Raw genomic sequence first — 21,195 nt, forward strand, 5'->3', positions numbered from 1 at the left:
TTTGAAAATATGGCCTTAGCTTCAGCCATAAAGTTCTCTCATCACACACACACACACACACACACACACACTGGGGGGGGGGGAGGTGGAGAGATAAAGTTAAACTAAGGGAAGATTAGTTAGTTTTTTTTATTTATTTTTTTTTTTTAAAAGGGTTTTAAATGGTTTTTAAAACACACACACACAACTTTAAACAAGAAAAAAAGCCTATAAATAGAACAATCTCACCAGGCCAGGAGCTCTTCACTATGAAGCAAATGTCTTTAGCCACGGCAAAAAACGATCTGAGGTAATGTGGTTGGTAGCAAGAGATTATGGGTAGGGGGAGGAGCTAGGAGCTCGGATCTTGGATCTTGGAAAGTTGCCGGTTCGGATCCGAGGTCGGATCCGACTACCCACAGGTTGCAGATCAAATGAAGTAACTACTTCAGATCTCTAGTTTTATCCAAATAATATCTGCGCTGTCTATGCAAATCCAAGGTGTGTAGAACCTTCTCACTGGCAGACTGCAGATAAGGAAAAATGGAAGGCAAATGAATGAAGGACAACTCATTGACCACCTTGGGCATAAAAGAATGGTTAGTACAAAGAGACACCCTGTGTCAGTGGAAAACTAAGAAAGGAGGAACATCCATGAGAGCTGGAAGTTCAGACACCCTCTTGGCCAAAGTAAAAGGCAAAAAGAACAGTCTTACAAGTATAATGTTGCATAGAAGCTGAAACAGCAGGCTCAAAGGGAGCCCGAGTTAATTTTTCAAGAAACAAAACTGAAGTCACAGAAAGGTGGATCAGACTTCCTGGGAGGCCTGATATGGAGGATGCCTTTAAGAAATTGCTTAACCTCAAATCTAGAGACCAGAGGAGGAGCAGATAAGCAGAAACTGCTGACAGATGAGCTTTAACTGAAGAGTATGCCAACCCTGCATGAAGCAGATCACACAAATAAGAGAAAACCAGAGAAACCTCCACAGAGAGCTAATCCTGATGGTGAGAGAGGCACCAGACAGAAACTCTTTTCCATTTGGACAAATATGATTTACTGGTAGTGGGCTTCCTGGCCTTTTGCAGGACTCGAAACACATCCTCAGAAAACAGTTGCCTAAAAGGGATCAAAAATTTATCGGCCAGTGTCAGTTGAAGAGTGAAAAAGTAAGAATGGATAAAAGAGCCCTTGTCTTCTGTGAGAAGGTCCACCTGGTGAGGTAACTTGTAGTAACTGCCCCAGCCAAGTGAGAAAGAAGGGGGTACCAATGCTGCCTGGTCCAAAAGGGAGTCACTATCAAGATTTTGGGAAAGTCTTGCCTGATCTTGTGCACGATTTGTGATAACAGAAGAAGGGGTTGGAAGGTGTACAGAAACACCCCCTTCCAAGGAAATGACAGGATGTCCACTTTCCAAGCCAGAGGACTTGGGAAGCTGGAACAGAATAGACGAAGTTGTCCATTCAGAGGGAAGGCAAAAAGACCTACCTGAGGAATACTCCACCAATGGACAATGTCCTGGAACAAAACTCACTGAAGCATCCATTTGTGAGCTTGTGTTCTGGACCTACTCAAATAATCTGTCACTAGATTGTGCTCTGAGGGAACATAAACAGCCTGAATGACCACTTGGTACTGGACAGCTAGATTCCAGACCTGAATTGTTAGTTTGCAAGGAAGACCCTATATCCCCCTGCTTATTAACATTCCACATCACTGTGGTACTGTCTGTGAAAATTCTGAGGGTCCTGGGATGAAAGAGGGAATGAAAAGCCTGAAGAGCTAAAAGCAGAGTCCTAATCTCCTTTACACTGATGTGATCCAACCTCTGCTGAAGACGCCAGTGACTCTGAACCCTCGAGTCAGGACTGGAGTCTCAAAAGGAATCCCTGGGTTGAAAGAAAGTAGGTGAATCCACCACTGAAGCTAAAGCTTGAGACAAGGAAGGAAGGGGACTTGGAAGTCCAATGGGGTAGCAATGCTGGGGCCACACTGACTTGAGGTACCAGTGTAACTTTCTCATGTGGATCCTGGCCAGATGGAACATAGGAATGGTGGAAGCCATGAACCAGAGGATCCTGAGAAGGTCCCTGGCTGTAACTGAAGCCAGAGGAAGAAAAGACTGGAAAAAAGGCAGTAAGAGACAGGGCCTTGAGGGCAGGCAGTGATGCCAGCAAGGGGATGGTCTGAAGCCTGCAACCAAAGAAAATATGATCCCGAGAAGGGGTCAGAGGTGATTTCTGAAAGTTTATGGTGTACCCAAGACTCTGCAACAAGAAATAGTCAACTGGTGATCCTGAAGCAGAGCATGGGGTAGGAAGCTTGAATGAGTAGACCATCCAGATAAGGAAAGACATAAATAAACTCCTCTCATCCTGCAAAAGGCAATGACAGAAGTGAGCCATTTTGTCAATACCCTTGGGGTAGTACAGAGGCCAAAGGGCAAAGCAGATAACTAAAAATGCAAAGAAGAAACGGAGAAATGTAAACATTTCCTGAAAAGGGGACAGATAGGAATATGAAGGCATGCAGGCATGCATTCTTGATCCAGTGAGACCAAAAGGCTTAGGTTGAAGAAGGGGAAGTAAGGTCTGAAGAGGCAACATCTGAAAGGAAGGAATCTTGAGAAAGGAGATGAGCTGGGAATGGACCAGAACTGGTCTCCAAATGCCCTCCTTTCTGGGAACTAAAATCATTTTGGAATAAACCCCCCTCCCTACCTTGGCAGGAGGCACAGCTTGAATGGTGTCCTGGATCAAAAGAGAATAGAGCACCTATGTTAACAAGGAGGTTGAAAAATGCCCAAAAAGGGAGGAAAGGATTTCCAAATCATGAAATATCCATGTGGATAATGAACAAAACCTAGGTGTCAGTTGTAATATTTAACCAATTTGGAAGAGACAGGGAAAGACACATGAATAAGGAAACCTGGCCAAGGGAAAGGGGAAGCAAACTGTCAAATGGAACCCAGTTTACCCTGAAAAGGAGGTTTCTGGGAAGTAAGAGTTTAAGTATTCTTAGCAGGAAGCACATGCCTAGAATGCTTTTTTCCTTTGGGTGGAGGGTGAGACTGCCTGTGGACAAAAGCAGATTTGGAGGGGTAATTCCTCTGGAACGCAGGAATAGGAGAAACAAAAATATGCTTCAACTCCTGCAAAGATTTACCCTTATCCTGCAGAGACTTAAAAAGTTCAGCAGCAGCAGAAGCAGCAAAAAGATTTTTATTAACCAAAGGAGCATCCAGTAGTTTGACCTTAATGTCATCATGCAATGCCTGAAGACAGAGCCAAGAGTAATGCCTCATAAAAGAGCCAAAAGCAGCAGCCCTGGAAGAAGTATCAGCTGCATTTAATAGAGAGGTGGGTAACTTGAGAGGTAGGCCCCAACATTGAAAAGGCAGAAGCCTTCCCTTCAGAGTCAGGAAGGTTGGAAACCACTTGGGAAACCTCAGAAAGGAGGGCCAAAACATAACTGGTCATATGAGCTGGTAGTGAATGGGCTGAAAAGATAAAGTGGTAGCAGTATAAACCTACTTGTCCAGCCTCTCCATGGCCCAACTATCCTTATCTGAAGAAGGGAGCTTGGTACAAGGCAACAGCTTGTAGGGCTTGTCAGAAGAGACAGACACAATGGAAGGATCAGCAGAAGGGCATTTATACAGAAATTTATATTAATCAGACACCTTGTAAAGCCTATCAGGTGCTGAGAATCAGGGGCTACAGAAGCTGCTCCAGTCAAAGATGTTTCCAGAGAGAAGCAATAAAAATGTCTGTCCCACATACAAAATTAATGGTACAATACACAACTGTACTGCCTGTGCTTTATAGCCCAGTTCTATTAGCATCAACATTCATCTATATGCCTTCAATTCGGGTTCAGGCGCCTAGGCAGCGAGACATTTCCCTGTGGAACATTTGACTGGGGACACATGCCTGAAGTGACATTCAGCTGCAGAGAAATATGGCTGTTTGCAAATTTCCTGTGGGCAAAGAGAAGCATATGCTGGCATGCCCACAACTTCAGTAACCAAATGCACAGGGGGAAAACAATGTCCATGGTCCCCAACGGAACATGAAACAGCAGGCAATATGGTAGGCATCAACAGCAGGCTGGCCAGAGGGCATGTCACTGGCAGTACAAATGCAGTGCACAATGGGCAGTGCCTTTATAACTGGAGTGTGTGGACCACTACCCCCTTCACAGTGTCTAGGGAACATTACCTAAAACACATACTGGAGCATAAATGTGACTACAGTATCCTGCATGATTTCCTCCATGCTGTAGCACACTTCTACATGTTGTAGTTACATAAGTATGTACTGTACACTGAGCACAACACTCATCACTTCTTCTGCCACCATTCATTTGGTTAAAGCTGTAAGCATGGCAGGGTGTGCTTCTCTTTGCCCACAGGGAATTTGCAAACAGCCATATTTCTCTGCAGCTGAATGTCACTTCAACCATGTGTCCCCAGTCAAATGTACCACAGAGAAATGTCTCGCTGCCTAGGCGCCTGAACCCCTTCAATTCTACCATCTTAAGGACTTTCTCATATGACCAAGTGACTGTGCTGCCATCAGTTTTATCCAGATCCCCAAGTACTTTATCCTTTCATGACCCCACAGGTAAGACCTTTGTCTGCAGTCATGACTTGGTGCATAGTTCACTATTACAGCTTTTGTTTCTGTTTGTTGTATTTTGTACCCTGCAAACTTAATAAATTCATGCAGCACATCAAGCAATAGAGCGATGCCCCTTTCTGGTCTCAACTACTAGGAAAATGTGATTAGCAAAAACTGACAGTTTGATCTGCTGCCTATGCTAGCCATAGCCCTCTGTTTGTAACCTTTTTAAAAGTATTGTAAGGATTCAAGATATGGTGAAAAACATTGCTTTCATTCTAGGTTCTCATCAAAATTGACTATCTCCTTGGGCTTCTCCATTTATACAGGAGTCCAACCTGGTCAGTACTTAAACTGGTCAGTTACCTCAACTTAGGTTTTTTGTTGAGTCAGTGAGCAAGGGTGCTGTCTCTTGGGCAGTGATAACAAAAATGAATTGAATGCTGAAACAGGAATATTATGACTGTAAAGCTGGTTGTCAGTCTGGATGGTACCACCGCCATGTCCATATGTCATAGTCTATTAGAAGAGATTCAAAAAGAATACTGGGACTGAATGTTGCTGAAGTAGCAAGTGATTTAGAGGTCATATGAATTAATTGGTAAACTTGACTGGGTTGCTTGATATGTATATGAAACAGCTACGAGTGGTTATTTCTTATGAAGAAGGGAGTCTGCACGGTCAGTTAGAAACCACTGAATCAGCCAGATGGCTACTGCATGAGATTAGTGGCCAGGAAGCTGAGATGACAACCCAGCCCAAACAGATGGGCCAACACTCAACTGGAAAAGAGGAAATAGGCAAAAAAAGAGGAATTTGAAGATATATGGTGCTTTGAAAGATCTGGACTACCTTTGCAAAGGTCTCCCTGGGAACAGCACAGGGAAAATGTTTGCCACAGCCAAAGCCAATTATGACAGAAATTTTGACTTGCTATGAAAAGAACAGATACTGTCGTAGCTGTGATGGTAGTGATACCTGCATTTGTGGAAGATTACTATTCTGAAGTGACACTGTAACATTGCTTGCATTTTTGTGGATGTGATACACAAACTGAGACAGAGGAGACTGAAATCTGTCATTCCTGGCTGTGTTGAAAGTGTTTTGGAATGATAAAGAGCCAACACTTTTTTATGCTTTTTATGGATCGCGTGCCTGCCTGTCATCTATCGTTCGCAATTCATTCCCCATCACTGACATAAGAGCTCTATGTGGCCACTAAGGTTTCTCCATTTCTGAGATCTAGCCTCTCCACATGCAGTTGGTGTGTGGGCTTGATCACCTTTCTCATTAGGACTGCACACTTCCGCCCATGTCCCATGAAGGCTTCTGTGTGAATATAGCTTGGCAAAATCAAGCATGTCCGCAGCCCTCAATGTTACATGCCCTACACCTCCCTCTCCAGTAGGGTTAAGCACATCCCCGGCCCCCAATGTTACATGCCCTACACCTCCCTCTCCAGTAAGGTTAAGCATGTCCCCAGCCTGTAAAGCTGCTATGCCATGCAATTCCCTCTCCAGTATGGCCAAAAATGTCCCTGTGCTCTAATGCTACATGACATACACCTCTTTGTCTAGTAGAGCCAAGCATGTCCTCAGCCTCTAATGCTGCATGATAATCCTCCCTCTCCAGCAGGTCCCGCACATCCATAGCCTCTGATGTGGCATGCCATACACCTCCCTCCCTCTCCAGAACAGCCAAGTATGTCCCCAGCCACTAAAGCTGCACACCATACACCTCCCTCTCCACTAGCGCCAAGCACATCCTTGGTCCCTAATGCTGCATGCCATACACATCCCTCTCCACTACGGCCAGGCACATCCTTGGTCCCTAATACTGCATGCCATATACATCCGTCTCCACTAGGGCCAAGCACATCCTTAGTCCCTAATGCTGCATGCCGTACACATCCCTGGTCCCTAATGCGGCATGCCATATACATCCCTCTCCACTAGGGCCAAGCACATCCTTGGTCTCTAATGTTGCATGTCACACAAATCTAAGATGAATGATAGTCTTGGGTAAGATAGGGATCCAAGGCAATTCAGACCCAGGAAATAAGAAGGGTTCTATTTCTTGCCTATGGTGGAAAGTAACTGCAGCTGACAAATTTAAATTTAACACAATTTAAGAACAAAACTTTTTTTTTTATTTTTAATTCAGACAATACAAATATCAAATCCTCAGCTCTGAACCAGAGTCTTGATACAGGAAAAGTATTTTGATAGATTAAATAAGCCTTCTATCATAAGACACTGGAAAAATGTAGCTTTCTCCAGTCCTTTAGTCAACTGATCTCAAACCTGCATTCTAAATCTGTGGCCCAGGTCAAGGTGCGAGGTAAATTTCAGTCTACTTTTCCCTGACATACAGCCCATTACTATTTGTACTACATTAAGAATTTCTATATGACAATCACAGAATGTGCAACACAGCTGGTACATCTTATATTCATTTAAAATCTATAGTACTGATTTTTGCAGATGGCATTCTGTATATTTCTAATCAAGAGAAAGACCTTTCAGAGCTTTTCAATCAAACTCTCAAATCTGCTAAGCTATCAGGTTACAGAATAAACAGACAATGAAAATCTCTAGAATACATGTTTGCCCCACATCAGTCTTATTTAGATTACTTAATTTTAAATGACAGAATCCATACATACCTAATTCCTTCTTATTCCCCTTTTTCCTTCTACTAAATTACCTCCTTTATGCCTGTATTTTTCAGGTAACCTTACTATGACTTAATCATTGAGTATTTACCAGATAATATAACTGTGACTAGGTGACTACAAGTGTGAATTAACTTACTCATTTGTTAGGTTGTAAAATAGAAACTCTATTTGTACACGGTTACTCCTGCTTGTAAAAAAAAATCTTGTACCTACTCTATTACTTCTTGCATATGCTTAACGTCATAACTAAATATGTACACTGTAACTTTGACTGTTATTATCCTGTACATATTTGTGTTAATTTATTTTCTTGTTATACTCTGAAAATTTTTATACTTTGTAACTTTTTGGAGCTTTTCTCCTCGGGTCTCTGCTAAAAAAGGGCACCTGCCCAGTTGGACTAACCCAGTTAACAAATGTCAAATAAATACATAGATAGAGAGAATAGCTTGGAGACCAGATTTTCTCTACTTTACAATCTATCTACTTCTGACTTCTTTTAGATCCATTTTACAACAATGCCACTAATGCAGTACTCAAAGCTTGGCCAATGCTTAATCTAATACTGTTGCAGAGGGTCCATTCCATAAAGCATATGATTCTCTTTGCAAATATTCCTCAAATGATACCTTTTAGTTCACTGTGTAAGGGAATTTTACCAAAGGTGGCACATTTCGTACAGTTTTAGCATCATATAAAGTACATAACTTTCAGACTTGGTAAGAAGTGGTCCATTTTCAGTAACAGGTAGGACTGAGTCCCCAGCTATATACACAGATGGGCCCAGCTAAGAGAATATCTCTTTGACCGTGGTGGGTTTTGCCCTGGATTATAATATCCAGTTTTTAGTGTTTGGTGAAGGTACTAAGATCTGATCAAGTTGCCACAGCACAAATATCACCTGTGGAAGCATTCTTTAAGAAGGTAGTTGATGCTATATGCCTACTCTCATGGAATAGGACTGGGTTTGGGTTAAATAAGTAGAGTGCATCCATCCTTGTTATAAAAGACTCTGATACAATCCAATACCATTTTAATGTATCTACTTGTTATTATCAAAAACCCACTTCACTGAACTTCCAAAAAAAAAAAAACGGGACAACTTCACCGAGCATTTACTTACACAAACACTCGGATCACCAGAATTTTACTCCAGGAAAGTAACCACTTGGTCACTGTGGTGAACTTTGCCTTTTTCCTCACTGTAGTGCTATCTCAGAGTTGGTATATTTAGTTAGGAGGGGGTGTGGGGAGGGGCAAAGCTCCACCCTTGAGTCGGTTTGATTTGATTCAGTTTGGTTATTTAGTCATGGTGGCCAAGTGGTTACTTTCCCAGAGTAAAATTCTAGTGATCCAAGAGTTTGTGCAAGTAAGTGTTCAGTGAAGACATTCCGGTTTTTAGAAGTTCGGTGAAGTGGGTTTTCGAGAATAACAGGAAGACCCCATCTTAATACAGTGACCTTGGATACCTGAAGCCCTTTTCTTTGACTGTCTAAAGAAATGAAGAGTTGGTCACTCTTCACATACTTTTTGGTTTTGCTAATGTAAAACCTTAGGATTCTGTGGGCATCCAAGCAGTGCAGAAGATAATTACCTTTGTTTCATGACTAGTGAAAAAGACTGACAGACTAGTTCAAACTTCCTTCTGTTGTAACCTTAGGCACCAATGATAGATTTGTCCTGCATGGCAATATGTTCATATTAAAGATGGTTAGGTTTTTTTTTCTTATTTTTAATTACTTTCCAGGAGCTTTTCTCCTCGGGTCTCCACTGAAAAAGGGCTCTCTGTGCCCAGTTGGACTAACCCGGTTAACAAATGTAAAAATAAGTAAAAATGACGTATGGGACTTTGACCAACAAGGTTGGAAGTTATGATACCCTTCTGGCTAATGTAGCAGCTACCATGGAAAAAGTCTTCCATGACAGATGTTTGAGGTTGGACTTTGAGAATGGTCTGAAGAGTGACCCTGCTAGAATGTCTGGGTTGAAGAACCAAAGGAGGCAAGCTTTGCTGACCTTCATGACAGCTAAGGAGGTAGCATACTGATCATCAACCTGGATTAAAACTGGAAATGACTGCTGAATGTATCTTGATGGCAGAATACCTGAGGTCCTGACAAAACAGCTGAGCTAAATATTAAAATGTCTGCTTAAACAGAGCCAACTCTGGGGCTATTCTTCTCTGCAAGACCCAGGCACTGCTACTTTTAGTTTGTCTTTATACATCTTTCTAGTAAAGAGTTTTAGCAAAGACATCAGAATCTCCATAACCTTTAGTGAAAGGCTAGGTTTGCTGCTAGGTTTAGAATTTCAGACCCTAAATTAAGAGTTTAACGGCACTGATGTTCAGGTAGGGGTGTGCTGACAGGTAGGTTAGTCCCTTGTAGCTCAGCAGCCTGATGATCCCTCTAGAGTATGAATTATTAAAATGGGGAACTATACTTTTCTGGTCCATTATGGTGACATTATAAGCAGGTTGGATCTCATCTCTGGGATTTCTGAATGCTCTTCAGTAGAAAGGGAGTTGGCAGGAGGGTATAAAGCAGGCCCGTAGACCAGTTCTTATAAATGCATCCTTCGCCCTTGTGTTAATCATCAAAAAGAGGAAAAAGAAGTTGGCATATTTAAGTTTGAGGGTAAAGTGAATAGCTCTATCACTGGTTGAGGCCATTGCCTCCTCTCTGGTTGAAACCCCTCATGAGAATGAAGCAAATCCCTGCTCTACCTGTTGCTAGTGTGCTAGTCTCTTCTTCTACAATGTCTACCACTACTAGGAACACCTTGTGGACTATGATGGCATCCCTGATGTATCACAGTATGAAAGGCTAAGCAACTTTGGGGAAAGTAGGCATAGAACATTTGTAAGGACAGAAACACCATACGTAACTCCAGCATACTGGTGTGGAGCTAAAATTCTTGTTGGGACCACAAACCTTGAGCACTCTTGCCCAGGAAGCATTTCCTACTCTAGAGCATATACATCTGTGATGGCCAAAGATGCCAAAAGATGGGTTTGGAATGTGCTACCTCCAGTAGCGCTGAGAGCATGGAGTCATCATACAAACCATCTTTTACAGAATTCTAAAACAGAAACATGACACTCATGCTGATGTCATTGAAAATTAATTGAGTATTATAGGGATACTATGTAAACATGAGTGAGGTACCATGTAGCTGGCTGATGCCAAGTATCTTAGAATTTTAAAGACCTACTCTATCCCACTTTGACAGTGCTGCAGCAAATGGCAAGGGGTTTGGGCTTTGTGATATGACCTTTGATGATGGCCCTCAGTAACATGGGGAGAGTGTATGATGTCCCACAGTGACATAGGTACTCACGCCAACTACCTGAGACAGATCTGGGGACTCTGCACAAGTGCCCTCATTGCCAGAGTAGAGGTGAGGGCACAGACCACCTAAATGGCTGCCTGGATGATGGTCCCTCCAGTCTGCTCTCGTCTCTGTGCTGGGGATACCCAGTACAGGGGGAGCAAATGTGTACAATATGCAGAGGGGAAGAATTGACAGTGAGCAGGCATGAAGGGGAAAAAACAATTATTAAAATAAACTTAACCGAAACTAGCACGCTGGTAACAAAAACTCAAAACAAATCTCAGAAACTTAAGATTTAAATTATAACTAAGCTTTATAAAGTTGCATAGGTCTAGCAGATAATCCAGAATCTAACTTGAAAATTCAGAACTCATATCACAGATAGTAGCCTTAGTACAGCTGGACCTTATGCCACATATATGACAATCCTTCCCTAGTAGAGCCTATCCAGTAAAAACAAGGGCAATTTCCAGTGATAGGACACTATAAGAGCCTTTAACTATCCTCTTTTACATGTCCCTTCCTCACTTGCCAGTATATCTAGGGCAGCCAGGAAGACCTTCTGAAGAGGTCACACTCTTTCACTACTTTGTTACTGTTATTGTTTTTTTCTGGCTAACATCAAAAGACTCAACATTGCCTTCTCATCCTCCCAAGAACTCATAAGGAAGAAATGACAATAAAAACAGCTGAGGTCAGTCAATTCACCCAATTATGCCAGATATTGTCACACAGTCTATACAAGTATATAAAACATATTCCTATGTCACCGTTTCAGAAGATTTGTATCAAATCTGGTGCTTGCTTCTTTTAAGCTGTGCACAGGTGCACACAGATTACAAAATCATCACACAATGGAAACTGAACTATGCACAAAAATATGATCATTTTAGCCACCATAAGTGCAGCACAGGAAGAGGAGGAGGAAGACACAGGTGCCACTTGCGGTACCCTTAAAAGTTCTGGTACTTCCTGTTTCATTAACCTTAGGAAAGCCTTTGTTTCAGACATTTGTTAATGAGTGCCACTTGCATTCTGGAAGTTCCTGTTTCATCAGGCTTAAGAAAGCCTATGTTTCAAATATTTGTTACCGCTAGTAGTTTGACAAATGATTGGTGCTCATTTATTTTAGTCTAGTACCTGGGTATTTGGGCTGGTAAAGGTACATTTTCAACTGCAAGCCAAGCCATATGGGAAAGACAATGTGTTAGCATCAACAAGTACAACATATAATGACTTAATACATAAGAAATAATTACAGAGTGAAAACGCCAAGAGGTCCTCTAGATTGGTTCTTGGCTGAGGTGCCTAAGTTATGGAGTCGACATGTCCTCCCTCCATTTGCATGGAGTTTCTCCATTGCTCCACTTTCCTCCCATAGTCTAAAAACATGATTAGGTGCATTGGGGGCTCAAAATCTTCTGTATGTGTGACTACATGTGTGTGATATGGAAGAAACACCTGGCAACCTACTTCCATTTCCCCCTTTGCATTGAAACTCCTCTGAGAGTGGTGGCTGTCTACACAGTCACTCTAGGAGTTGGCTGGGATTCATAAGTGAGTCAGAGAGAAATTTATAGATGTACAAGTAGTACAAGTTTGACATTTCAACATTTTTTGTTGAACAATATTTATTAATTCAGACTTATTTATCTTGTCACATACTGTGCAGTCCTCATACACAGGGCATTAATATCCAGGAGCCCTGTCTGGTTAATTGACTTGTTAAGAGTTGCACAACATGCAAATAGGGATGCAAGGAATCAAATTCTGTACCGTTAGCACAGGAAACAGCTCATTAAGCTCATGAAACTGACTCAAGTGATAAAACTAAGTAAATGATGTCTATCTTGCCTGTATAATGGAACTCCTCTCCCTAGGCCTCCTCTATAAAACAGTATTGCTAAGTTGGACTTTCGCAGTAAACAAGTGCCAACAGACATTTCAAAGCTCTAGTCAATCACTCTTATACATCCCGCAGAAAGCCAGTATTCACAGTACAAAATTCTCCTCCTGATTTTATTTGATCCACCATTTTAATGCTTTATTACAAAACTAAACTACAACTTTCTAAAACAATGACAGTTTCCATATCCCATGTAATAACATATATTTTAACTGTTTACAAAATATAAAGCAACCAGAGTTTCATATTTTCTTTGTTAATTATTGTGATGTGTAGTATTAGTAGATATTCTTAACAAACATCTCAAAACATTTTAGATCAAAATCATTCATGGCCACTACACTTGGTTTCCTAGACTTCTGTTGTGCCTTTCATTTAGCTTTCCCCTCTTTACTCAAGAAGTTTCCTTTGTCATTTCCCCATCTCTCAGTCCCACTGTTTTTATCGCATCCATCATACTTTTCACCTCAGATGTATCTTTTTGCCTTTAGCCACTATCACAAACAAGGAAAGTAAGTTTTTTTCATGATCAGCTTCCGTCATCCAGCTCCAATTCAGTAGAAACTATTCCTTGGTGAAGGAAACATCTGCCCCCACCCCCCTATGACCACAGAATCTCTGTAATAGTCTTTCTTAATTCCAGTTTATATTGCAAATTTCTGTAATTCCCAAAGGATGTGCTCTCATGTTCTGCTCTTCATCCCTTCACATCTCCAGAATAGCCTTCTTGCCTATAGGTACTTTTTTTCAAGTTTTGCTGGTGTATAAAAATACCTATGTAGAAACTTACAAGCAAATTTTCTGACTTTTCTCAACTTGTAACATATCTGAACACTAATGACATCTCCCTCTATTCCTTTTCATCTATCAGTCTTCTCAGTCTTTCACTCCAGTTCTGCCTCAGTTTTACCACAATGATCTTTCAGTTCCAGAATAAACCTGTATGTTCTACTTATTTCTACCTTGTTGCGATATCCAACCTTACCTCTGTTATGAAGTCCACTACAGCTGGTTTGTTCTGTTCAAATTTATCAGTTTTTAAGTTTTTTTTTCTTAATTCTGATATCAGTCGCAAATAATTTAGTTGGTCTGTCTCTTGTAAGCTAAATCTAGTTCAGCTTCCTCCCACATTTTTATCTCACCTCTGTTTGACAACTGTTCCCCGTACCTAGGATTTGTACCTTTCATTCTCCATGTCAGAAGATACCCTACTTGTTCTTTTTTCTGTACTTTTACAAGGACAGTAACGTAATAGCACTACATGAGTCTTTCTTGCTCTTAATGATGACATTTGTTTAAAAGATTTACTTATATACTTCTGTGCTTATCTGTTGTCTTTATGTTTTGTTAAGGCTTCAAATATATCCATCGGTTTCTTACCCTGATCTCCTTTGCTCAGATCGAGCATTAGTGCCTTCCATTTGGGTCTATAAGATGTGTGTTTTTTAAAGCATGTCTCAAGAGCTGAAGACCCAAATCCCCTTTTTCTTTTGGCAAAATTAATTTCTCCAGCTGGATTCTCTTTCGTTATCCCAGAATAATTATTTTATTGACTTTTTATTTATCATACTAATTTCTTCTGATGATAAAAGTATGCTTGACCCGAACACAGAATCAGTGGCACTAGGAACATTTTTACTACTTATACTTTATTTTCTTCACCCACAAATAACTTCTTCAATTTCCCTGTTTTGATTACTATGCCTGTATTGTTTCTTCCCACACTGGGAGGCGCAGTGGTGCAGCAGTTAATGCTGTCACCTCACAGCAACAGGTTCTCTGGTTAGATTCTCGGCTGGGGTGCCTTCTGTGTGGAGTTTGCATGTTCTCCCTGCGTTTGTGGGTTTCCTCCGGGTACTCCGGTTTCCTTATGCTTCTGGAGCATTTCTCCCCGGGCCTCCGCTGAAAACAGGATCTGTAGAACCTAGTCGGACTTTCCCAGTTAACAAATGTTAAATAAATAAATAGATTTCTTTATCAGTTTGGTGTACATTCTCTTTTAACCAAACTCCTAGATATTTCATTTTATCATAACACGACAAGAAAGGGTGATTTTTTCCCCTGACATATGGTGGTACATTGTTCATCATTATTGCTTTTGGTTAAAAAAGAAAAGGAGAAGCCCAGTTACTGAATGCAGGAGAGAACACACCAAAGCAAATAATTCCAAACGAACATGTGGACTCCTGACACTGCAAAACCACACTGAAGGAGCAAAAAAGGCAGTATAAAATCCAATACACTTTATTGAAGGTAAGCGCTTTCGCAAACTGTCCTGGTTGCTTCCTCAGACCAAAATGAGTACATAAAAAATCATTCCATTTTTAAATTCTATACCACATGACTGTAGCCAATCAAACAAAAGGGCAGGTACATTTAAAAATACATTCAAAAAGTGTGAATATACAGAAAGCAGCATCTCATAAAGTATAATATAAAATACTCCTTTACAGCTATTTGGAAATGGCTTTGTATAAAAAACTGCTACTCAATACTAGAAGAATCTCCTCAGTGATTTTTAGGAGACATCAAAAGTTAAAAGCCAATTCAGAAACTTACCATTGCAGATCCAACAGATTCCCCTCCACCCTTTGTCACTGAACACAGATATTCAGGCCTCACATTTGACCAGTTTCTCTTCTTTAACAAGCATGTCAAAACCCCAGATTTACAAAGTTTTAGTTCAGTTAAGGTTATCCTAAAGACTCTCTCATCTTCTCACTGTAGGGGCTCAATGAGCCTTAGTAATTAACATTCTTCTACCTTGGCTTGAATGTGGTCTGCCTATTGCTGCCCTGGGATCTTCCCAAAATATCAGTCTTCTTCAAAAAGCTGAAAATCAAAACCTGCGTTTCATCCAATTTCACCAAAAAACTGAACACCATTGCCATAGAGTTAGTAATGGAAAATGTCTGCCAGTGACCAAAAGGGCCTCATTTCTTCTAGAAACAATCATCTATAAACTTCTTAATCAAGGATACTATCCTCCTCTACTCAATAAATTGCATAACAAAAAAAACAATTATTCCCTTCAGAATTCTAACTCACTCCTCCTTTCTAGACCATTCTTCACTCTTGCGACCTGTGAAAATTCCTTCTCTAAACTTGCTCCAGCTTCCGTAATTCTAAACTCTTATAATTACATATCCCCTTTTTCAGATTTTGGAAAGAGTCCCCCCCCCCACTTCCACATTACTACCATACACTAGGTGGAAAGTGGCAGGGTAGGGCCTTCTTGTTAACGTTTGTTCTACTACAGGTACACCCATTTTAGCTATTACTTTCATTACACTCGGGCAGTATGAGCCTTTCATTCTGCAAGTTTCACTGCACTCTAAAGCATAACACTGAGCTCCTGTACATTCTCTTCATATCTCAACAATGGACAAACAACCCACAAAGAAAACTCACTTTCTGTAGTAATTTAAACCTACTCAATATATTTACCCTTTCATCAAACAGGTACTTTCTGTCATTTTCTGCACTTAACATTTATCTCAATCCTTCTTCACACCTACTTATTGGTTATTTTATATTTGTTTAACTTATGCATTATACTTCATATCTTTTGTGTATCAGTCAACTTGCATCACACTTTATATACAGCTTTGTCAAGTATTTTATCTGCATGTTTTTCTCTACTTCCATTTCTAGCAATGTGTCAGTATCTCACTATAATCTGCATTTATTTAGTTTGTACTTTTTTTACTGGCTGCCTGCTTGGCCAGGGTCATAGCTGAAATGGGTACTTGGGCCAGTCCACTTACTTGGTTAACAAACATCAAATCCACCTGGATGCCTAAATTATAGGGATGGCCATCTCAAACATACCCAGTTATTTTCTCTTTGACTGACACCCAGTGACTGGAAATTGCTCCTGCTCTATTAAGCTGATATCACAAACAGAAACAGATATACTGATAAAGCCTGCTGAGAAACGCACAACTAGAAAGAAAGCCAAAAGGAAAAAAAAAACAAAACAAAAACAAAAAAAAACAAGTTATACAACTTAAACAAAAAAGCAAATAACACAACTGGTAAACTACCAGAAGGTCAATGGCAAACTGACTGCAAACTAGAAGACCACTGAGGCATAGACCAAAACTGAACGTCCATAAAAGAAATGCTTTCTGTCATGAAAAAAAAAAAAGAAAGAAAAAAACTTAAAATGACAGTAAACTGTGTTAGGTGAGACACATTCTTTACATTAGTAATTCATAATTCCCCCTTCTATTTTTGACAATTTTATTGAACAGTTTTCAGATTCCACTAAGGACTTAAAAGTAATGAAAGAATGATATTAAACTTGGCTGCAGAAACGCAGAGAAAAATAAGAACAGAAAAGCAGAGATGTTCTTGCATTTAATCCTTTTGAAACATCAAATTAAAAGGGGATCTTAGTGAATTTTGTTACTTTATACAAGGGAACTAATCGTCATCCTTTAGAGAGATAATAAGCTCCTGTTCATTGATCAATACAGAAATAACTGCCTACTGTGTCGTTTTGATAAGGAAGTAGAGAGTACCAAGCTCTGGTTAATGGTAAATAACCACGCCATCATTTCCAAATACAGTGGCTACAAGACAATTACTGTCAAAACTGGACTTTCACAAATGCTTGCCTTACTTGGAGAACCTTGGAAAAAGCAGGCTCTGGCAATCAATGAGAAAAAAAGGAGATACAGATATATCCAAGTATTCACCACATCTGCTGATCTTTGAAAGGGACTTCTGAAGTGATGCCCTCCAATGATATTTCATACATCCTGTTATTCTGCGTCTAGTAAAAAAAAATCTCAGTACCCTCATTTATAAAAGTAACCCCCCCCCCCACCCAGCATCTCTACAACTGGATTATGGTTTTTACTGCTGTTTACATGAACAGAATGCTCTTTGTCTTTTCACGTTAAAAAAAAAAGTAGATGCTTGTGATCAATATGGGGGAAGCATACTTCACTCATAAATGAAATTGGGACATTATGGAATTATAAAGCGATCAACACATCACAAACAAAAGCAATGTCAAATAAAGCTAACAAAGTATGCTATAATATGATACAGCAGCATAACTGCTTCACGAGTGCAATAAAATGATGCAAAAAAACTTACATCTTATTAATTTGACATTAGAGTAGTTTGAAAAATGGAATCTATACTTACAGTGGGGAAATGACCCTCTGCAGACTGCTTTGTTTAGAACAGTCACAAGAAACATATGACAATTTTTAAAGTCTGATTCCATTTTGTTGATGGGTTCCATCCTGTCAAAATAAAACATGTAGTACAGTTTAGTTCCACTTGTCACTCAGTTATCTTACATGACCAAGACCTAATTCTATTATTTACTGATACTTTTTCTTGTACTCTCCGCAACACCCTCCATCTTTACACATCTGGTGGTTCTGACTCACCTGTAATTCAGGTCTGCCATCACCTCATGATTCTCCTCCATGGTAGAGTGGAGCCCTATCCCTCCATGGACGTTCAAGACCTTACTTAACCAGCAGTGTTTATACACAGGACACAAGCCAGGACAGGCAACAGCCTTAACTTGTTGAGAAAAGTAGGACAAAACATTATATTTAATGTAATGGCATTTTTCTTAATTTCTTCAAATAAAAGCAACTATCAGGTTGCATATATGATGATAGTGTGTGTGATTCTGCATAAAGGATTTACGCTAAGTGGCCTCCTGAGACGCTAACTTACTATCTACTGCCAGAATTCAGGCAAATCATGTGATCACCACATCTTGGAAAACTAATCCACGTCTTTTGAAGTGGCAGTCAAAATGTTTCAACTTGATTCTAGAGCATTATTTACTAGCATACCAAGCTGTTCACAGTGAAAATTTCAAAAAGGAAAAAGTACTCACATTTACTAAACCTTTAATTAAATTACAGCAGCTTCATGAACTGCTACATTACTTCAAACACATAATCCTGGCTCTTGCAATACTTTTTCTAGCATTTTCAATACTCTTCCCTTTATATAAAGCCTCTCATTACAGAATTGGCCTTTTCATTAATAAGGACAAGCAGCAGACACTGAATAAAATGTTCTCCAATTACAGAAAAGTACATTTTTACTAAGAAAAAACATTTTTAATGGTAGAAGTAAAAACAAAGTAATTTAGACAGTTCAAACTTTTACTAACAACATATGCACATACAAACAGAAAAGACAATTTAGAAACTTCACATTTTACTAATAACATGCATACAAACACAGAAGTTATTTTAAATGTGACACAACTATCAATTATATATATATTTTAAGAATAATCTCAAACTTGGAATTACTGTCCAAATATAGGGAGCATATGGCAAGAAAAAATTCCAGGGATTAAAGATATTTTAGAAATTCCACGAATATTTGTATAAAGCAGATGAACTGGGAAATCCATATAAGGAACAAATGGAAATATTTATGGAACTCTTAACTTACCAAGGATAAAAGAAGATGACATGCAAAAATTAATAGCTGGGACAGGAAGGAATGAGATAAAAATGGTGGAAGTTTACAAAAAGACATGGTATCCCTTTGAAAATCTGGAGAGAAGACAGTGGTAAAGAACTGGAAGATTCTGTTTAACAACATTTAAAAAGTGACAACAGTGCCAGCATTTTTGAAAGAAAGCTGTGGTGGTTGTACAACTCAAAGAGGGCACGGACTCTTCAAACCTAGGTCTTTATAGATACATTTCAATTTTAAACCATAATAATACAGTGTTTATGCCTACACTGGCTAAGAGAATGGCAAATGTGTTGTCAAACGTGACAGCTATGGATCAAAGTGTTTTTTTAGTTTGTTTGAGGTGAGGCAAACATCTGATAATAATACTAGTTAAACGATGATCTAGAGGGAGGCAGATCATAAGAAACCACCACTAAGCATGAGTCTTGATGTAGAGAAAGCATTTGATACAGTTAGCTGAGATTTTATGAATAGGGCAATGGTAAAATTTGTTTTCCTTGAAAAAATATTAGGGTTTGTCTGTTTATTTATTTATTTACTGACGGCTGATTACCAAGGAAGGCCCAACTGGGCAGAAGCCCATTTTCAGTAAAGGCCCGAGGAGAAAAGCTCCAAATTAGTACAAAACATTGTAAGAACAATAATTTCATAATTTTCAAAAATAAAGCAAAGACATTTGCAGTTTAATCATAACAAATTAGACAATATAAAAATATTGGCTAAGAATCGATTCAAGGTATATGACAATCATTGAATATTTAGAGAAATTTTAGATAGTCTGTAGAGAAATTAAAGGTTAGTCAGTCTAATACATATGGGAATTGCAATATGAAGTGAGGGAAAAACAGGCTTATGGTATACTTACAGAGAAAGTCAGTGAAGAGACTTAGTAAGGAAGCAAGTGAAGAAGGGACAGTAAGGAGGTATAAGGAATGAAAAGGTACTTGTTCATATTTAGGGGATATAGTTTATCCTGGTGTTGAGTAAGAAAAAAACATATTTTGGCTAGGAAGTCTTTCAGGGTGGTTTTGAAAGATAGGAGGGAGGGTATAGACCTGATGGACACAGGTATGAAGTTCTAGTCCTTAGCAATCTTGTACGAGTACATAAAATGCCCAGCAGATCTGCTAGGTTGGCATACAGAAAGGAGTTTTTTGCTTGCTGTATTGCAATGACCGACTAGGAACACAGCTGTGTAGAAAGTTCTTTTAGTGCTGGACAGGAAGATGGATGCTGGATAATTTTATAGGTGGTAAGAAGTGTATATGTTGGTTAATGTGGTAATTCTAACTAATTAGGGCTTTTCAGTGCTATAGAGTGGTGGATTCTCAAAGGGGTATTGCTGCAAATTTAGCAACTTTGTTTTAGCACTGTTCAAGTTTCAACTTTTGTGAAGCCTGGAGGTTAGCAAGGATGGCAGCACCATAAAGAAGAGTGGGGAGGAGATAAGTAGTGGCAAGTGCAGCTTTAGTTGTGTCGTGAGAACTTTATGGGCCCCGTAAAGCATCCCTAGTTTTTGATGAGTTTTGCTTGTGCAATTTTGTATATGCAGAACGAATGTAAGATTATCATCCATTATCACCCCTTATAGTTTGCTATGAGAAGTGACTTCAATAGTTGTATTATCAAGAGAGAGGACTTTAAATTTATTTTTTTTCATGAGATAGGAATTCGGGTGGAAAAAAGTAGTAGTTTGGTCATTTTTGGGTTACGCATATGAGTTGTGAGTTAGGAAGCCACGTTTCAGTGGCTGTTAGAGCTTCCTGAGTAATTGTTTGGAGGTGTACCATGTTGTCAGACGTGCAAATGAGGATGGAATCATCTATGTATTGTATTAGGGTGGCTTGTTGCATGGAATGACAGAGGGACTTTTGAAAATGTTCCAGAGGAGGGGGACCAAGGATAGAGTCTTGTGATACACCTGTGGTGACACGAAGGTAAGGAGACAGCATGGAGTGCCATTTTATTGACTGGAACTTATTGGACAGGTAGCTTTTGAACCACATTAGGGTGGCCTGATAGAGGGGTCCCTATCAGACGATCAAAACCCCGTTTCCGTGAATACGAAATGATCGACATGTATTGCATGAACTACGTAAATGCCAAAGGTCCAAAACAGCGAAATCCGAAGTGTTTTGGTTGGCCCGTCTGTGGTATAGCCCCATAAAGTAAGTGTGCGATAGGTATGGACCTTAGGGT

The 21,195-nt window shown here is 39.8% G+C and overlaps 1 protein-coding gene across 1 annotated transcript in view; it reads right to left on the bottom strand.

Annotated features, from left to right (window-relative positions):
* TUBGCP5 (tubulin gamma complex associated protein 5) overlaps nucleotides 1-21,195 on the bottom strand; it is a 1,009,385-nt gene that overhangs the window by 42,585 nt on the left and 945,605 nt on the right. Inside the window, exon 22 of the mRNA XM_044072063.1 lies at nucleotides 17,680-17,780. Within this exon, the coding sequence (XP_043927998.1) occupies nucleotides 17,680-17,780 (101 nt within the window). The remainder of the gene's footprint in view (nucleotides 1-17,679; nucleotides 17,781-21,195) is intronic.

Source organism: Protopterus annectens, chromosome 5.part0, assembly GCF_019279795.1.
Source record: "Protopterus annectens isolate FY-2018-M chromosome 5.part0, PAN1.0, whole genome shotgun sequence".
Lineage (NCBI taxonomy): Eukaryota > Metazoa > Chordata > Ceratodontiformes > Protopteridae > Protopterus > Protopterus annectens.